General features: G+C 52.7%; 1 protein-coding gene across 1 annotated transcript in view; it reads right to left on the bottom strand.

Annotated features, from left to right (window-relative positions):
• KIAA1210 (KIAA1210 ortholog) overlaps window positions 1–17,570 on the bottom strand; it is a 69,254-nt gene that overhangs the window by 6,225 nt on the left and 45,459 nt on the right. Inside the window, exons 8-10 of the mRNA XM_040626606.1 lie at window positions 10,290–10,595; window positions 7,324–7,432; window positions 463–5,505 (exon numbers count right to left, since the gene is read on the bottom strand). Of these exons, the coding sequence (XP_040482540.1) occupies window positions 463–5,505; window positions 7,324–7,432; window positions 10,290–10,595 (5,458 nt within the window). The remainder of the gene's footprint in view (window positions 1–462; window positions 5,506–7,323; window positions 7,433–10,289; window positions 10,596–17,570) is intronic.

Genomic DNA, 17,570 nt, shown 5'->3' with positions numbered 1-17,570 from the left:
ATTCTTAGACATCGCAGGTGTGTGAAGCAGCTGCGGGAGTAAATTAAGATTTCAAGCTGAGTGTCTGAACGCAGGGCTCTACTCAAGAGTTGGCTTTTAAAAACCACATGGTGTTGTGGGGGAAGCATAATACGTGTCAGAGGATTCTGAGAAAGGTGTAAAATTCCATGTAAAGGGAAGGCCCACAGAAGGAATAGGCAGATGGTTGTGCGTCCATCACAATGTGGATGGGTGTCCAGAGGGGGTCTCCCTGGGAAAGGGATGACTCAAAATTAACCAGCTCCAAATCCATTAAGCCAGAATGGGGCACCACCCTGCTCGTAAAATCCGCAAGCCAGCCCCGCCAAAGCAACAACTCGGCACGCAAGGCTAGAACAGACTTCCTCCCACTCAAGACTTGGATTTCTAGTTCTTCCCTCCACTCGGTACACCTCCTTGCCCTCTGGAAAGAGGAAGTCTCACCTGGGGCCTTGAAAATGGATTGCCTCTTGGCCACGCTTTCGGACTTGGGCCTGCTCTGTTGCTTCTCTGCGACGTCAGAAGCTGTGGTGGGCTTCTCTGCGGCGCCCAGGAGCCCCTGGGAAACGCTTCCTCTGATGTGCTGTTCTTTACCTGTGGAAGATGAGACTGGGCCCACGAACAGTGAAGAAAGCTTCGTAAGATCATCGTGTTTCTCACTCTTGTACTTGCTCAGGGAAGGGACTTTTCTCAGGCGAACTCCAAACAGGGTTTCGACCCCAGCCCTGCCGGTGGATACGTTTGCATGGCTAACGTTTCGATCGCCGCTCTCAAGACCTTCCTTCTTAGTGCCCCCAGAAGTGGATGCCTGCCTGGCGGGAGCCGTCGTGGACTTCACGGGTTTGGTGGCAGGAGGCAGGGTATTCTTCGGGAGCTCTTCCAAGCCCTGTCGATGCTTCCTGGTCTTGTTTGGGGAAGCTGGGCCTCTGGGTAGGGACCGCGTGCTGGGCTGGCTCTCGGAGACGGCGGCCTCCGCGGCAGCGCTCCCGGAACCCGAATGGGCCTGTGGCGGGTACTCGAGGTCCGCCAAAGCCTGGCGAGGGTGTCTGCGATGCCGAGGCCGGCGCTCCTCGGACCTGCTCCACTCTACAGGGACGCCCGCCGCCGCCGGGCGTGGTGAGAAAAGCCGCGGCTGTGCTGGGGCCCCTGCCTTGGCTTGGGGAGGGCCTCTGGAAGGCAGCTGCTTTTCGAGACTCTTCCGTATTTCAGGAGAGTGCTGAGAGACCGAGGAGGAGACTGGCTTCGCAGGTGCCGGGGAGAGCTGTTGGGGGGGCAGCGGCTCCTTGGAACTGCTCTGCTTCAGCTTCGTGGGGGCACTCTCTGAACGTGGGGGAACTTCTCTTGGGCCTTCGGGCCTCCCCGAAGGCTGTGGAGGGCATGCCGTAGGCTGAGAGATGCGTCCCTGGGTGCTGGCATTCTCGGGGCCCCAGAACTGGGGGTACTGGACTTTAGACCTCCGCAGAGATTTGGAAGATGGCTTTGCCGCTAGAGGGCCCGCAGGGCTCTCTGAAAACACTTGCTCTGCCATAAACTTGACAAACGACTGGGAAGGGTGCCTGGGCGCCAGCGGTTTCTTGGCCGAGCCTGCTTCCGCAGCAGCATTCTCCAGACGAGAGGATATCTCCTGAACCTTAGACCTTGATGACAGCGGGCTGGGATGTTTGGAAGGCACTGGCTTCCCAGACATGGCCGCCTCAGTGGCAGCGCTCTCAAAACTGGACGACATTTGCTGGACTTTGTATCTCCCAGGGGACGGGGGAGACTGCCCGGAAGGCAGCGGCTTTCTAGAAGCACCCTCTTCAGTGGCAACCCTTCCTGGAGCCTTGGAGGCTGGTTGCTTGACCGCTGCTTTGGTCAGGGTCTGAGAAGACCTTCTGGGAGATGGCTGCTCAATAGCCACGATCCTCTGGGCCACGGAGCCCTCTGGAACCACAGGGGCTGGTTGCTTGACCGATGCTTTGGTCAGGGTCTGAGAAGGCCTTTTGGGAGAGGGCTGCTCAATAGCCACGATCCTCTGGGCCACGGAGCCCTCTGGAACCACAGGGACTGGTTGCTTGACTGATGCTTTGGTCAGGGTCTGAGAAGGCATTCTGGGAGAGGGCTGCTCCATAGCCACGCTCCTCTGGGCCACGGAGCCCTCTGGAGCCCCGGAGGCTGGTTGCTTGACTGTTGCTTTGGTCAGGGTCTGAGAAGGCCTTTTGGGAGAGGGCTGCTCAATAGCCATGATCCTCTGGGCCACAGAGCCCTCTGGAGCCCCAGAGGCTGGTTGCTTGACTGATGCTTTGGTCAGGGTCTGAGAAGGCATTCTGGGAGAGGGCTGCTCAATAGCCACGATCCTCTGGGCCACGGAGCCCTCTGGAACCACCGGGGCTGGTTGCTTGACTGATGCTTTGGTCAGGGTCTGAGAAGGCATTCTGGAAGAGGGCTGTTCCACAGCCATGCTCTTCTGGGCCACGGAGCCCTCTGGAGCCTCAGAGGCTGGTTGCTTGACCGCTGCTTTGGTCAAGGTCTGAGAAGGCATTCTGGGAGAAGGCTGTTCCATAGCCACGCTCCTCTGGGCCACGAAGCCCTCTGGAGCTGTGGAGGCTGGCTGCATGACCAGTGCTCTGGTCAGGGCCTGAGAAGCCTTTCTGGAAGAGTGCTGCTCCATAGCAATGATCTTCTGGGCTTCGGAGCCCTCTAAAGCCTCGGAGATGGGTTGCTTGAGTTTCGTGCTCACCTGGGACTGGAAAGCACATTGGGGAGGCTTTGGCTGGGCGGGAGCGCTGCGTTCTGGAGGGGCGCTCGCTGATCGCCGGGAGGCTGCTTGCTGGGCTCCCCGCTTCCGCGGGTTCTGAGAGGGCTTTCTGGGAGGCAGCGGAGGCAGGGGAGGCAGCGGCTCCAGAGAAATGCCCCACTCCAGAGCCACGCTCTCTGCGCTCACAGAGCCCTGTTGCTCGAATGAGGGGCTCAGCCAGGACTGGTAGACGCTTCTGGGAGACGCGGGGCCGGGCACCAGGGCAGGGCTCAGGGCGAGGCCCAAGGCGGGCGCCAGGGCGGGACGGCCGCCCGACGCGGAGGCGGAAGCGCCCACTGAGTCCAGGGGGCCGGGCTGTGGCTGGACTTTAGGCCTCACCAAGGGCTGGGAGGGGCCTCTGGGCTGCGGCTCCACGGGCGGGCCCTCCTTCACGGCCGGCTCGAACACGTGCTGGGCTTTAGGATTTGTCGAGGACGGAGAGGAGGATCTGGGGAGCAGGGGCTCCGCTGAAACGGCCTTCTCGGCAGCGGCACCCTCCAGACCCGAGAACACATTCGGTTCGCCTTTGAGGTCCATGGAGGCCGCGGCCGGGCCTTTCGGAGGCAGAGGCTCCGCAGACGCTGCCGGGCTTTCGGGACCGGCAGGGGCCTGTCGCGGGGCTGGCAGTTGCGTCAGGGGCTGAGCGTGGTATCTGGGGAGTGGCGGCAGCGGCACGGAGACGCTCTTTTCGACCACGGCACCTTCCGCGCCCAGGCACACGTGCTGCTCGGCGACTGGTCTCACGACGGCCTCCGAGGGCCGTCGGGGAGGCGGCAGCTGCACGGAAATGCTCCCCTCCACAGCCGGGCACTCGGGATCGGCCCGGACGGCTCGCTCCGCGACGGGCTCCCGCGGCGGCTGGGAATGCGACCTCGGGGGCGGCGGCGGCGGTGGCGGCAGCTCGGCCGAAGAGAACCTGACGCCAATGGCGGGCTCCGCACCCTTGCAGCCGGGCTGCTCCGCCCTCGGCCTCCCCGGGTGCTTGGAAGGGATTCTGGGGGGCAGCGGCTCCGGGGCGCTGGCCCAGTCCGCGGCCGCGCTCGCGCTCCCGCTCGGAGGGCCGGCCGCCGCGTGCTGCGCGGCCTGCGGGCTCAGCCAGGGCGACGGGACCGGCGGCCAGGCGGGCGCCGGCTCCACGGGGCTGCTCCGCGGGGCGGGCGGCCTGGCGGCGCCCGAAGACGGCTGCTGCTGAAGCCTGGGCCTCGAGAAGGCCTGCGCGAGCCGCTCCACGGAAACGGCCCACTCCTCGGGGAGGTTCTCGGAACGCGAGGCGCCTTGTCGTGGGTCGGTGGGCTTCCCCAGGGCCCGGCCGGGGGCTCCGGCGGGCGCATGTTCCTCAGCGCTGCTCCAGTCGTCGGCGCTGCTGTACTGCTCCACGTAGCTGGCCGATTCCGTGGAGACCGGGTCTTCGGGCTCGTCCAAGGCCGGGGCAACACGGCGGGGCATCAGCCGCTCGCTGGAGCCGCTCGAGTCCCCGGCAGCGGCGGAGGCGGACGCTTCCTGGTCGTCGTCGTCGTCGTCGTCGTCGGACTTCCCCAAGGGCTGGAAGGCGCGCCTGGGCGCCGGCGGCCGCTCTGAGCCGCTCTCCTCCTCCGAGCCGCTCTCCTCCGAGCTGCTCTCCTCCGAGGCGCTCTCCGGGTCGGAGGACGCTTCTCCAGCCGCGGGCCAGCCGAAGGCCCGGGGAGAGTACCTAGAAGGCAGCCGCGGCTGCTCGGGACCGCTCAGCTCGGCCGCCGAGGTCTCGGAGTCGGTGAAGGCTTGCTGGGGAGCGCCAGGCGCCCGCGGGCCCCGGACAGACTGCCCGGGAAGCAGTGGCCGCTCCGAGCCGCTCTCCTCCGAGGCGCTCTCCGGGTCGGTGCGCGCGTCGTCAGCCGAGGGCTTGGCCAAGACCCAGGAAAGGCTCCTGGGGGTCAGCCTCTCGGCCGAAAGGCCTCCGTCGGCCAGAGCGCTGGCCGGAGCCGCAATGCTTGCGGTGAAGGCCCGCAGGATGTTTCCCGGCGCCCTTTCTCGGCAGACAGCTGGAATATCTTGAACGGACTCCATTTTAAATTTGAGAGCCTGCAGATCAAAGCTGAAGGCTTCTTCCCCTTCCGACTGGATTTGAGAAGGATCCATGAACACTTGAGCCTCCATCGCCACCGAGAGGATGACATCGTCCTGGGTCGTCGCGAGGCTCTCGGGCGCCGGGGGCGCAGCAGCGCCGGCTTCTGGCGGCTCGGCCCCGCAGGCCCCATCTCCACCGCGTGGCGCTGGACCACGGACCGTGGCGTCCGCCGCATCTTCGGGTGCGGGCGGCGCTACCGGGCCTTTTCTGGCTTTCAAATCCGCGCCGGCCTTTCTCTTGGCCATGCCATCTGCATCTGCCAGCAGCTCCTGACGAGGCGCGCGGGCTGCCTGCGGAGCCGGGGGCTGCTCAGCGACGTGCGGCTCTGGAGGCAGGGGCCACGGAAGACAATCTCTGGCAGTCTTCTCGGCAGGTGGCGACCCAGCCCTGTCCCCGAGGCCAGGCCCTCCACCGGGCTGTTGAAAGCTTCGTCCTCGCGGCGCGCACTCACTGGATGCTGAAGCGCCTGAGCCTTTCTGGGTGCGGCGCCTTCCGTGCCCCGCGGGCAGGGGGTAGCTCCGACTCCCCGCCGCGTCTGCGCGCGCAGCCTGCTCGGCGGTCGTCTTATCCAGCTCGCTCCTCTTGCTCTGTGTCAGGCTTGAGAGACCTGGACGCGATAGAAAGGAGGAAAAGAAAAATATGCGTGCCTTGGACTTCCTAAAAAATAAGAGGATTCTGCCCCGGCCCCGTGGGTACCAGTTCACTATTAATTTCCTCCGTATAAAGAAGCAGCTATTCAGAAGAGAGTGAGCGACGTGGTCACGAATTAGCCTCTGCCGTTGGAAATGTGTGAATCAAAGGGAAATCCCAATTTTACGAACTGATTACAAGGTGGGCTCATCAACAGCAAATCCATAGTCTGGTCCACCGCTAGGTGTGACGCGTGAAAAGGCAGTTTTTGGACCTGTAACGATTACCCTTTAGGGAACTGACTGGGGCCGGACAAAGGGGAATTTTATTTTCTAATTAGTACTTATATTTTTTTACTTGATTCCATTTAATTTTCATATCGTGTGCGGGCATTGTCTTATTTTTTAGAAAGGTGTCAATGGGGGGAGGGAGTTATCTGGGAGGTAAGATGGCGGCCCCCTTTTCTTTTGCTTTTTATGCTCTTGTATTAAACGAATCTGATGTAATATACAGGCAAAACAATCACTGGAAAGCCTTAACAATGACATCAGTCCATATAGGCTTCATGTCAAGCGCAAGGCAGCAGTGACAGACAGCTCCTCTCCTCTCTAGTACTTTCGCTGAGGAACTCAGTTTGATCCCCCCTGGGAAGGATCGCTGCCTTCTCTCGCTCACCATCCAGTGCATACCGAACTCCATCTCCTGGTTTCATAGCCAGCACAGGGCACTGGGCATAGCTGGCTGCACTCCAAACCACTCCCATTATATGGAATACCCAAGTATTTGCCCCCATGGACGCCAAATCGCCAAATCGGTTCTATCCTTTGTGTGTAAAAGGGACAACTATTAAAAATAAATTAGAGAAAAAGATTAAAAAGAAAGTAAATTTAATTTTCATTTCATTTTCTTCTGTGTGTGTGTGTGTGTGCGTGTGCATATTTCAGGACAGTTTTGTGGTTTTGCTAGTTTTCATGGAAAAATGTGTTTAGGGATATCCTTTTTTTGAACCCGCATGGGAAATCCTTTGAAATAACTGCCCAACTTAATTGTGGAACTGGAGTTTTGTTTTATCAAGATTTGCTTCAAATTAGGTTGCCATCAGCGAGAGCCAACATCCCCATCCACACGCGCGCACCCACAGACACACACACACACACACACACACACACACAGTTTTACACTTCAGTGGGATTTGTGGTTTGGAGGATTTGGTAGGTGTTGGTTGCCAAGGACATCTGTCTACAGCTGCCCCAGCCCTCTTGGCCTGTGGATGTGGGAACTGGTCTTACTGTTATCACAAGACCTTTCTATCTCTACTGGAAGAGAATAGCCAACTTAAAAAACTAGGGTGTTTGTTTTGTTTTGTTTTGTTGCTAATTCTGTTATTATTGTCTGGTTCTGGCGCTCAGGGGACACTGAAGGGGGGATCACTGGCTGCCCTCAGATTTCTGGGCTCCTGGAAGAACGTGTTCTTTAGCCTTAGAGAGGATTAGACAAGCTTACAAACAAATAAGCAAGCGCAACACACCTCTCTGGTTGGAAATTCATTTAGATAAAATAGCGATCCAGGTATAATCTTTTACCTTAATCCCACACAAGTGGCAACTGGTAGGAGTCAGGCAGTTTAGACAGAGGAACCTGGGACCCCTTTGATATGCATCTGAAACTGAAAGCTCTCTGAGGGCCAGGGCCAGACCCCAGCCTAGATAAGCCTCATTCCATAGCTCCCATCACAGAGCACTGTGCAGTTAAGCTCATCACACATGCTTCTGAATGAGGGTGAGGATATGCCCACCTGCACGATCTTTTTTCGGCTTCTTTTGGTCAGCTTCTTTTGGTTTGGTTGTACTCTTCTCTTCTCCAGAAACCACTAGAAGGATGGGCTCCTCTTGCTTTGCTTTCCCCTGAAAGAGGGAAAGAAAGAGCTTCAGACAGAAGTGCTTCCCACCCACCCCTGCGTGGTTGAGGAAGGAGATGACATCAGGAAAGAAAGAGTCCTTGATATCCAAACGGCTCTGCTGGGAACGTAACAATACCGTTAACCATAGAAACGATTGCCAAAGGCATTCATCCCCTTGCTGATCATTTTACCTATTGGGAGTGATTCACCTAGATTGGAAGTTTCTGATCTCTGAGCGGTTTGTTGCAACTCCCCGAAAACCGCCAAACCACACTACAAGGCAGTCAGTCTGAAAGCAGGCTTGTTGGGCCTGACGGCAATTATATTCTTGGCAACACTGGAATTCCCAAATTTGTTTCGCCAGATCTGGGAGCCAAACTCAAATCCCATTTGGCTTCTTTTCAGGGAATTTAGTGAAAGCATGAATTATGTCTTTCCGGCTCCAAAGAAGAAAGAGGATTGGGGTTTTGCTGAGAAAGAAGAGAGAAAATGATGAAGGGTTCGGCCCTTACACTGAGAGGGTTGAAATTGATTTAATATAAACAAGCTTTACGGATGATTACGGGAAACGTCAGGGTAATGCTGCACCGAACAGCGGCCAGGATCTGCTCCGTGTGAGCCTCTGTGACGCACGCCTGAGGACAAACGTCCTACTCACGGTGCCGGTGCAAACACACTCAGCGCAAAGGAATTTATTGTTGAGTGAATGAGGTGAGACACACCTGGGTTCAAATCTCTTTTGAATATTTACTCACCGTGTGAGCTTGGCCGGGTTGTTCTCTACATCTCTATGCCCGCACACACCTCTAAATTAGGGCTGAGGGGAAACCTAAGAAACTCCAAGGCAAGGAGCAAGTGACAGTGGCCTTTGTGTCCAACATGGTCCTGGGCCCTTTCATATTCACCGATGTGTCACGGAGAGTCACATGGAAGAAGGTGTCCTGACCTTCTGAGAGAGTGATGCCCAGGCCTTTTTTTTTTTTTTAAAGATTTTCATTTATTCGTTTGAGACAGAGAGATACAGAGAGAGAGAGCATGAGCACGGGGAGGGGCAGAGGGAGAGGGAGAAGCAGGCTCCCCACTGAGCCGGGAGCCCAACGTGGGGCGCGATCCCAGGACCCTGGAGATCATGACCTGAGCCGAAGGCAGACGCTTCGCCGACTGAGCCACCCAGGCATCCTGCCCAGGCCTTTTCTGAATTAGGCTACGCAGATGGAAGAGAGTCCAAGGTTCATACTACCTTTCCCTTAGCCAACGTTCCCCATCTCCCAGGTTTGTGGTGACGCGTCCAGGTGCTAACGCATATGTAGGGTTTAGTGCATTGTAACGGGTCACCTTCTTGACAACCGGCCAAGGAGATCCTCTTGGGGCCACCAGAGGGCCTCCCTGGACCTGCTGTCCTGCTGACTGTTCTTTCAACTCATAATTTCTTCTCTTTCTTTTTTTTTCAAGATTTATTTATTTATTTTGAGAGAGAGAGAGGGAGAGCACACGAGCAGGGAGAGGGGTGGAAGGAGAGAAAGAGAGAACCCCAAGCAGACTCCCTGCTGAGCACAGAGCCTGATGTGGGGCTCAATCCCATGACCCCAAGATCTGAACGTGAGCCAAAATCAGGAGTCGGATGCCTAACCGACCGAGCCACCCAGGCGCCCCTTGTTGTCTTTTTAAAGCTAAATTGAGGTGTCTAAGCTCGATGCAACATGGTAGGGTGAGAAGAGTACGGGGTTGGAAGTCAAGACTGGGTTCTGGCCCCAGCTCTGCTAGCATCAGGGTGTGGCAATTATTTGTGCTTCAGTGTCCTTCCCTATAAAATGGTTGTAAGTCCTTCAAGAGGCCTGGGAATAAACTCTCATTTAATAAAATCCTTTAGTGTCTTCCAGCTCTGAATACAACCCTTTACTTATAGCCCAGAGTCACTGAGGAATTGGGTGTCTGACCAAAGTGAATCTTCCAGGTAACTGACACATCTTTTTAAACACCACCGTCTTCTAAGAAATTAAAGTTAAACACCAACGTCTTCTACCTTTTAGTAAAAATCTTTCCCAAAGGCATTACTTCCCTATCTTCTTAAACAGATATCAGGAAACACAGGTCAACTTTTCTTGATGACTTGGCTAAATAATGAACACGATCTGTTACACTGGACCGTGACAGGGTGTGGCCCTGAGGGATTTATTGAGGTGGGCAAGGTTCTTGATCCCTCTACTAAATGGTCCCAGATCATTTCTGCCATCTTTCTCTGCTATCAACAGTCACTTCTCTTTGTTGTCAGATCTCCCAGTCTGGCAGCCATGTTTTTAACGTAATTGGCCTGCCCCAGTGTAGCTCTCTCTGGCTGCTGGGAAATCACGTGACACAACTTTGGGACATTTATGAGACACTGAGAGATCTCTGGGGGGTATTAATGGCTCTGTTCTAAATGCTTGGAGATGCTGGAAGCCTGGCCTCCAAAGGAGTTGAACAGTGCTACAGTCTGTAGCTCGTGGGTCTTACCTGATTAATGATTAAAAGAAACCTGATCTGGGCCATGGTTGACTATCCTCTACAAAGGGGGCTAAGGAAATTCCCAGAGGCTAAGCCAAGAAGCAGTTCCTGGGGTTTAGGCTACCGTTTCTGCTTTCTTCAGTCCCTTTTGGGTGAATTCCACATGGATAGGACATCCCACCCACTAGATGCAAGTCTGCTCACCTCTCTGGGGGGGGGTGGTTGGTGTCAAGCTTGGGACAGTGCCCCTGACTTTACCATCCTTACTTAGGGCATAGATCCCTCAAACCATACCAATCCCTAGCAGCAGTCTGTGAAGGTTGGAACTCATCTTTTATTATATGGGAGCTTATTCCCAGGCCTCTTGAAGGACTTACAGTGGTCTGAGGGTTCTTTATCTTCTTTTGTTTCCGGGGGTTTAAAGCCATCTTGTGTCGAGCAGCTGAGGAATCCAAACAGTCTTTAGTGGTGGCTGCGGTGTTGAAACTCATGGGCAGGTGAATGCTGCCGGGAGAGGCAATCATGGCAAACGTGGTCAAGGACTGTGAGCGGATGTGTCCAGGTGAGGGCTGAAAGGAGCTCTGGAGAGAGGGGGGAGAAAAGGAATGGGTCAACTCCCTATGCTGCCCCTGGTCCCGAAAGCTGGAAACTTCTCTGGCTGAAGCACTCCTAAAGAAGAAATCCTTGGGGCGCCTGGGCGGCTCAGTCGGTTAACCGTCTGCCTTCGGCTCAGGTCATGATCCAGGGGTCCTGGGATCAAGCCCCGCATCGGGCTCCTTGCTCAGCGGGGAGTCTGCTTCTCCCTCTGCCTGCTGCTCCCCCTGATTGTGCTCTCTTTCTCTCTCTGACAAATAAATAAATAAAAATGTTAAAAAAAAATTAAAGAAGAAATCTTTCATGAACTACTGTCCCTTGTCCTCCAGCAATATTGACCCTTCTGGTCAACAGGCTCCTTAGAGGCAAGGTGCACGCTTCCGCTGGGTTCCTTGTAGGTGAAAACGAGAAAGAAGAAAATCAGGTTGCTCCCTTACTTAGACAGGATTCCCCTCAGGATAGGAACTCAGCCATCTAGTGGAGTTTACAAGGGCAAAGAACTACATTTTCTCTTGTCCCCTACACCCTTTTAATTAACAGGAGGGGCCAATTGAGGTGAGAGGCACAGTCTGGGTCAGGAAAACCCATCAGGGCTGTGGGGTTTCTCCATAGGGGGGCCAGGTGGAGGGGAGAAAATCAGGCTGGAAGAGGGCTTGTCTGGAGGCCACGTTTGCATGTGATGAGCCCTGGGGGTGGTACGCAACTGAGGAATTCCTGAACACTACATTCAAAACCAATGATGTACTATATGTTGGCTAATTGAATTTTTTTTTAAAAAGCTGTGTTTGTATAAACGGCACACTACCTTTATTTCCTTTACTGTTCAAGGACGCCAGGCTGATGGGAGGACCCTGAGGAACTGGGTGCCCCCACCCCCAAGGAGGTGGGGATGGAGCCTGTCACCTTGTCCTCAAGGCTGGCCTCCACCTGTCCCAACTATCTGATCCCAGGGCTCCCAGTTCAGTTCCTCTGTAGGAGCTTCAAACTGGTCTCCTCTGGGCTTCTTGATATAGCATTCTCTACACCTCAAAGACACACGCCAGAGCACCTCCCACTCCTGAGAAGCTCCCAATATCGGTTCAGGAGAGCCCCTCTGAAGGCCAGGTGGTGAACCATCTCTCTCCTGGACACCGATGGTGAAGGACACCGTTCAGCAGGTGCACACAATCTCTGTCTCGGTTTACTCACTAGCTCTTTGCAAACCAGCTTTCCACAGCACCAGGGGCCGCTTTGGCATTTGCAGCTTTCACAGCTCTCCATACATCCCCACCACCATCCGGTGATAACCTTAGCTACTATCTCGGTTCCAAGTATGGTTCTTTTATGGCCTGTGATTCCAATGCCCGGGGCACAACACGGTGCTAATGGGTCAGGCCAATGAGAGATCCAGGTCACTGTTCTGCTTGTGATTGTAGGACAAGGGGGAAGGAATGCTAGCTATCTTTGGTAGGGACAGTCACGTAAAATGAGGAGTGGCCCCCAGGCCTGTTCTAACTTCTTTATGCCACTCTCATCTATGAATTTCTAGAACACCTCTTCTGGGCACTGTATATTTGCTTGTATTATCTCTAGGAATTGTTCATTTAATCCTCGGTGTATAGAGTAAGGTCTCTTATTTTGTTCTGACATGTGATCGTGCTTCAGGGTGGTCTTAGGAGTTCCCGTATTTGGGGACTAGATGACGACATCTATCCTCCCACTAACCTCACATGATCTGTCTCCCTGTGGCCTCCGTAACTGTGTCTCCTATCACCTTCTGCTCCAGACACACTGCTGGTTTGCTGCACCTCAAACACTGCATGTGTGCCCTTCCCTCGGGGCATCTGTGCTTGCTGTTCCTTCTGTCGGGCATGCTCTTCCCCCATGTTCATATGGCTGCCTCTCTCACCTCCTTCAGGTCTTCATACACAAGCCACCTTCTTGCGGGCTCCTTCCCTGGCTAACCCAGTCAAAATTTTATCCCTCCATCCTGACACGTCATCATCCCCTTCCCTGTGTTGTTTTCTTTCTCCTTGGCACTTTTATCACTAATACACTGTGTATTTTGCTTATTTATCTTGTGTTTATTGTCCATATCCCCCACGGCAACTATAAACTCCACGAAGAAGGGTTTTCACTTGTTTTTATTTACCGCAGCATCCCTAACACCTAGAAACGTGCTGGGACATAGTAGTTGCTCAATAAATGTTTGTGGAACTGGTGAACTGATTATATTAAAAGTTTCCACCAGATGTTGCCTTTCTGAGAAAGCTCCTTGGTTCTCTGTAGCATTTTAAGTTACTCCTTCTGAAACCTCACTAGCTCCACCCGAAGGTAAATGGAAAATTCAAGGAGGTCTGGGGATCCAGAAACCCTAAAGGGACACCATGCAACTGGCTTTCCCCGAAAACGAACCTATGATGGCTAGACAGCAAGCAAAAGCACACTGAATTCAAAGAATTTTTCAATTTGGTTGGCATCCTAAACTTTGTAGTGCAAACACTACAGACAATAGCGCCGTTTCGTGAAACTCACTCTACAACAAAACAAAGAAATCAAGCTCAGCAAAATTCTGGCAAATGGTAGACTGAGTGTGTGCAGGAGAGAGCTTAGCTGTCCCCAACCACAGCCTAAGCCAAGCGTCCATCAAACTTAATAATAGCCACTAGTCTCCCCGTGCTTGATTGACTCTCGTTAAGGAATCTCTGGGTATTAGATTTAAACCCAGACCCACAGCTATCTTCAAAACGGAGCTAAAAATAAGAGAGCAAAGCCATCAAGCGTTATCCCCACCTGTCCACGGCACTCCAGCTCAGGCACGTGACTCAAAACAGCCCTAAGGGGATCTCTGTCATTGAGTTTAGAGTATGTCCTGTGGGTACAGATTCCGTGGATGTTTTACAACTTCCTGAAACTCATAAGTGAATTAAATAAACAGTTCATTAAATAAATGATTCAAATAAACCCTCTGGAACTCTGGGCAGTGCTCCTGAAAGTATGGTCTGGGATTCCCCCAACCCCCAGCATCAGAATCACCTGGAGTGAGTGTTGAACAAAATACGTTTTAAAGGACACATCGAGGTCTGATGAATAAGACTATCAGGGGAGGGGCCTGACGAAAGGCCTAACGGGCTCTCCAAGTGAGTCTTCCTGGGTGTGAATCACTCCTAACTCTCTGGCATGCTGAGAAAGGCTCTTATTTTCAAACAGAAGCACAGCAAAATCCTAAATAACCCTACCAGTTGCCTCAGAAGAGGAACCAGCAATATCTGGATTCCCTCTGGGCAGTGGGGCCCCTTCTTAGGCCCTACCTTTTCCTTCAGCCATATTGGTTAAAAGAAACCTAGAGAAGTTACCACACGAGCCAACCGGAGGATTTTAGGAGCTACCCAGGAAAAGCAAGCCTAATCCCTTCCTGGCAGGTTTCTGAAAGAAAATCAAGTGAAGAAAATGGGACTCCTTTCTTTACTCTTCCTTTCCCTCATGCAACCCCTTCCTTCCCTCCCTGCACTCTGAGAGCCAACATACCTTCTCTCTACCCAGGGCGCATATTATTAAGGAAAGACAAGATGTTTTCATTCCTTCTCCTGTGTTTTAGAGGGGCGTTAGCACAGACAGCTTCTGATTAACAGCTAGAGTTAAATGAGCTCCCTTTGCCTCAACATCTGGGAGAGGTGCCACGCCTGGCCCCTACTAACCCAGAATCTTCCTGGGGAAGGAACCTGGGTCAGGCTTCGGGCCGGAGGAAGGGATCCTTCAGCCCTGGTTGGTAGTGGTGCGGGATACCCCTTTGTGTTAGTTCAGATGAAGGCTGCTCTTTGGAAAATTAAAACACATTTTAGCTCCCCTTTTTCCCTTCTGTCAAAGTGCAAAATATTTCAGTCAATAACACACTCCTTTGGTCATCTTTTTGATGGTTTCTTTATCTGTTGTTTGATGCTAGAGTCTCCCCCTTTTCTTTTAACTGTTGATAAGAAACACTTGAGGGAGGCCAGAGAGCACTTTGCTGATTCTTGAACAAAGGAGAACCCCTATCGTTATGTCTTAAATAAAGGCATGACCTGGTGGCTATTTGGGCCCAGATTTCATCAAGCATTGGGCCCCAAAAGCTGTCACCCAGGGAAAAGCTCCTTCTGAGACTGCCGGGGACATTCTGACACTAGACGTTGGAGAGCTGCGTTCTGTGTGAGCCGTTCAGCCAAAGGCTCAAAGGGCAAGTAGCCACTGAAAGCTCTCCAGAAGGAGCAGCAGCTCCTGGTGGAAACAGTGGTTCTCAGTGGGAGGCTTCTCTCCAAGACGTACTGACACAGGGTATGAGACCCGATATTGGCTATTAGGATTTTCATTTCCCAGGTGTGTCATTGGGTGTCTGTGCCCATTCCTGAGAATTCCTGTGCAACTGCTGCTTCACTCAGAATCTCTGTTTCATAAAAGCTGTTGTGGCTGCCATTTTGCCAACCAGAAAGTTCTGGGAGGTGGACTTTCACATATTCCCTGCAGCCCCCCTCCTCTGGCCATCTCTTCTTAACTAGTATGGGAAGGAAGACCAGGAACTTTGGAATTGAAGAGGCCTGAATTTGAGGTCCTAGTCATGCCATTTACTAGTCGTTTGACCTGGGACAAGTTACTTGACCTCTTTGAGCCTCCGTTTCTATGTCTCTAAAACATATCTCTGTGTCTCTAAAACACCGTCTCTAAAAGGAATAATACTAATATACAATTCAGTGTGCTGTTGTAAGGATGGAATTCAACAATCCAGGGGAAGTGCCTTTCACAGAAGAAAGTCTCAGTAAGTGTGAGCGCCTGTCGCTGTCGTGGGTGTTGGTTGTACAAACTTAGAGAGCTGCTGGAGTCCACGTGATTTGGTGAAAAGTTGTGTGAATTTAGGCAGGACTCCTGGGTTTGAATCCCAGCTCTCTCTCTGGTTGGCTCTGCAGCCTTGGCCAAGTCATTTCACCTCTCTTGAACCTGGTTTTTTTTTTTCACCTAAAACAGGAATAATGCTCTCTTCCCCACCTATCTTACAGAGCTCCTGAGACAATCAAATGCATCTATACATACAAAATCCCTTTGTAAGCTACAAATGTCTATGCAACAGTGGCGAGGGGGGCATTATGCTCTCCTTTGATGTCACCGGAGAATTAAAAATAATATCGCTGGGCTTCAGAGACCTCTTTGTAAATAATAATGGCGAATTATGGAGTAGGCCATCAGGAGTAAAGCAAAAGACATGACAAGGAGGCAGCTTTGCAGCCATCTAAATGAACTCTTCTGTAGCCAATACAATGGAATAACTGGCAGCTGCTTATCCCCCACCATGTTCGATAGTGACATCTACCCTGCAGTGGAACCGAAGCCCAGGTGTTTAATCAGCTCAAATTTTAAGCATCTAAGTAGCTGATACACCCCTTTCTCAAGAGTGAAAACTGATTGGGTTGCATTTGTATGGCTTAGATGAGCTGGGCTAGAAAAGTGGCAGGGGTCAGGGACATGCTAAGTAGGAGGGTCCTCTGGTCCAAGGGTGGGTGAAAGATGGTCTGTGGGGTGGATGAGTCAGGCCCTGCTAAGGCGGACTGCCTGCTGGGGGAGCCCTGGGCTTGCATCTCTCTGTGCGCTAAGCGCTGGGGCCAAGCCAAGAGCTGAGGCCAAGCCGAGAGTCACAGTGAATCATTATGGCGCATATGCTCAAAAGAGATAGCTGTTCACCCTCATTGCCAGTCTTGCCTGTACTCAAAGAACTGGAGCCCCGGAACTGGGACAGAGGGCTGGGAGGCCCCCCCAGGAGGAAGATCATTCAGGGAAGAAACAGCAAGTTTTGCCAAACCAAAACTCAAAGGGGAGAAAGCACTCAACTCTTCACTCAGGGAAATGTGGAAGGAATAGGCAGAGACAGCAAGGCTTCCGGAAATCCTTCCTACACTGCCCCCAGTAGTTTGAAGGAAAAAGCGAACCTAGGGTAAAAGGTCTTCTGTGTCCTTTCAAAATTCTCTCTTTATCTCTACTTTTTGCCATCTTAATTATTACAGGTCTTGGGATCCTTGAAAGAGCACGTGTTTCCCCTCTGCCACCAGCAGGAGGCAGCAGCTCAGAGAAGAAAATAAAACAGCCAGCTTGGAAAGACATCCCCCTCCCCCCAAAAAACCTCAGGTATCTTTCAGTCTGACTTCCCTACTTGGATGACGTGGTTTTCCGCCTAGCTCCCTAGTGGATCCTCAGCGAAAAGGCAGTTGGAGCTGGGTTTGTGGAAAAGCCTCTGGGGATAGACGACTTCGGGGTCATCGTTTACGGGAAGCTTAGAATAGCATCCAGGCCAGCACATCTGGCTGGGATGGTGATTACAGCTGTTTCTCAGGATGCCGCTGCTGTTGCTATTGCTGCCGCCTGCCCTCGTGTTCACCACAGTGAACTAATGAACCAGAAAGCATGGCAGAAACAGCTAAGAGACTCTCATGCCTGGGGGTGGAAGGGGTTTGACCATTCGGCCCAAGAACAGACTTCCGGCCTGGCAGCCCAACATTTAACCTATTGCAAGCAACCTGACTGAATACTTGAATTTACTAATAGAAAGTTTGTTACATTTAAGCAGGGCAAATGTTTAGACTGCTGCTTGGGAATGCTGACTATAAATAATTTAACTCTATTGACCTATAAAATACATAGTTAGACTACTCAAATTAACAGAAAGAGAAAACCCTGTGTCTTCAAATGTTACCTAATTTTTAAAATTGTACCCCCCAAGGTAAATACTAAGAAAAGAATTTAAAAATATAGAGAGAAGGAAATAAGAAGGGAATGAAAATGGGTACACTGGGGTGTCTGGGTGGCTCAGTCGGTTGTGTCTGCCTTTGGCTCAGGTCATGATCTCAGAGTCCTGGGATGGAGTCCTGCATCAGGCTCCCTGCTCAGTGGGGACTCTGCTTGTCCCTCCCCTTTCTCTCTACCCGTCCCCCTGCTTGTGCTCTCTTTGTCTCTCTCTCAAATAAATAAGTAAAATCTTAAAAAAAAAAGAAAGAAAATGGGTACACTAAGACAAAGCAATTAAGTCCAAAAGAAGGTAGCAGTGGAAGAACCGAGGAACAAAAAAG

Source organism: Ursus maritimus (assembly GCF_017311325.1).
Source record: "Ursus maritimus isolate PB19 chromosome X unlocalized genomic scaffold, ASM1731132v1 scaffold_X1, whole genome shotgun sequence".
Taxonomy (NCBI): Eukaryota; Metazoa; Chordata; class Mammalia; order Carnivora; family Ursidae; genus Ursus; species Ursus maritimus.
This window is presented reverse-complemented; position numbering and strand designations above follow the sequence as displayed.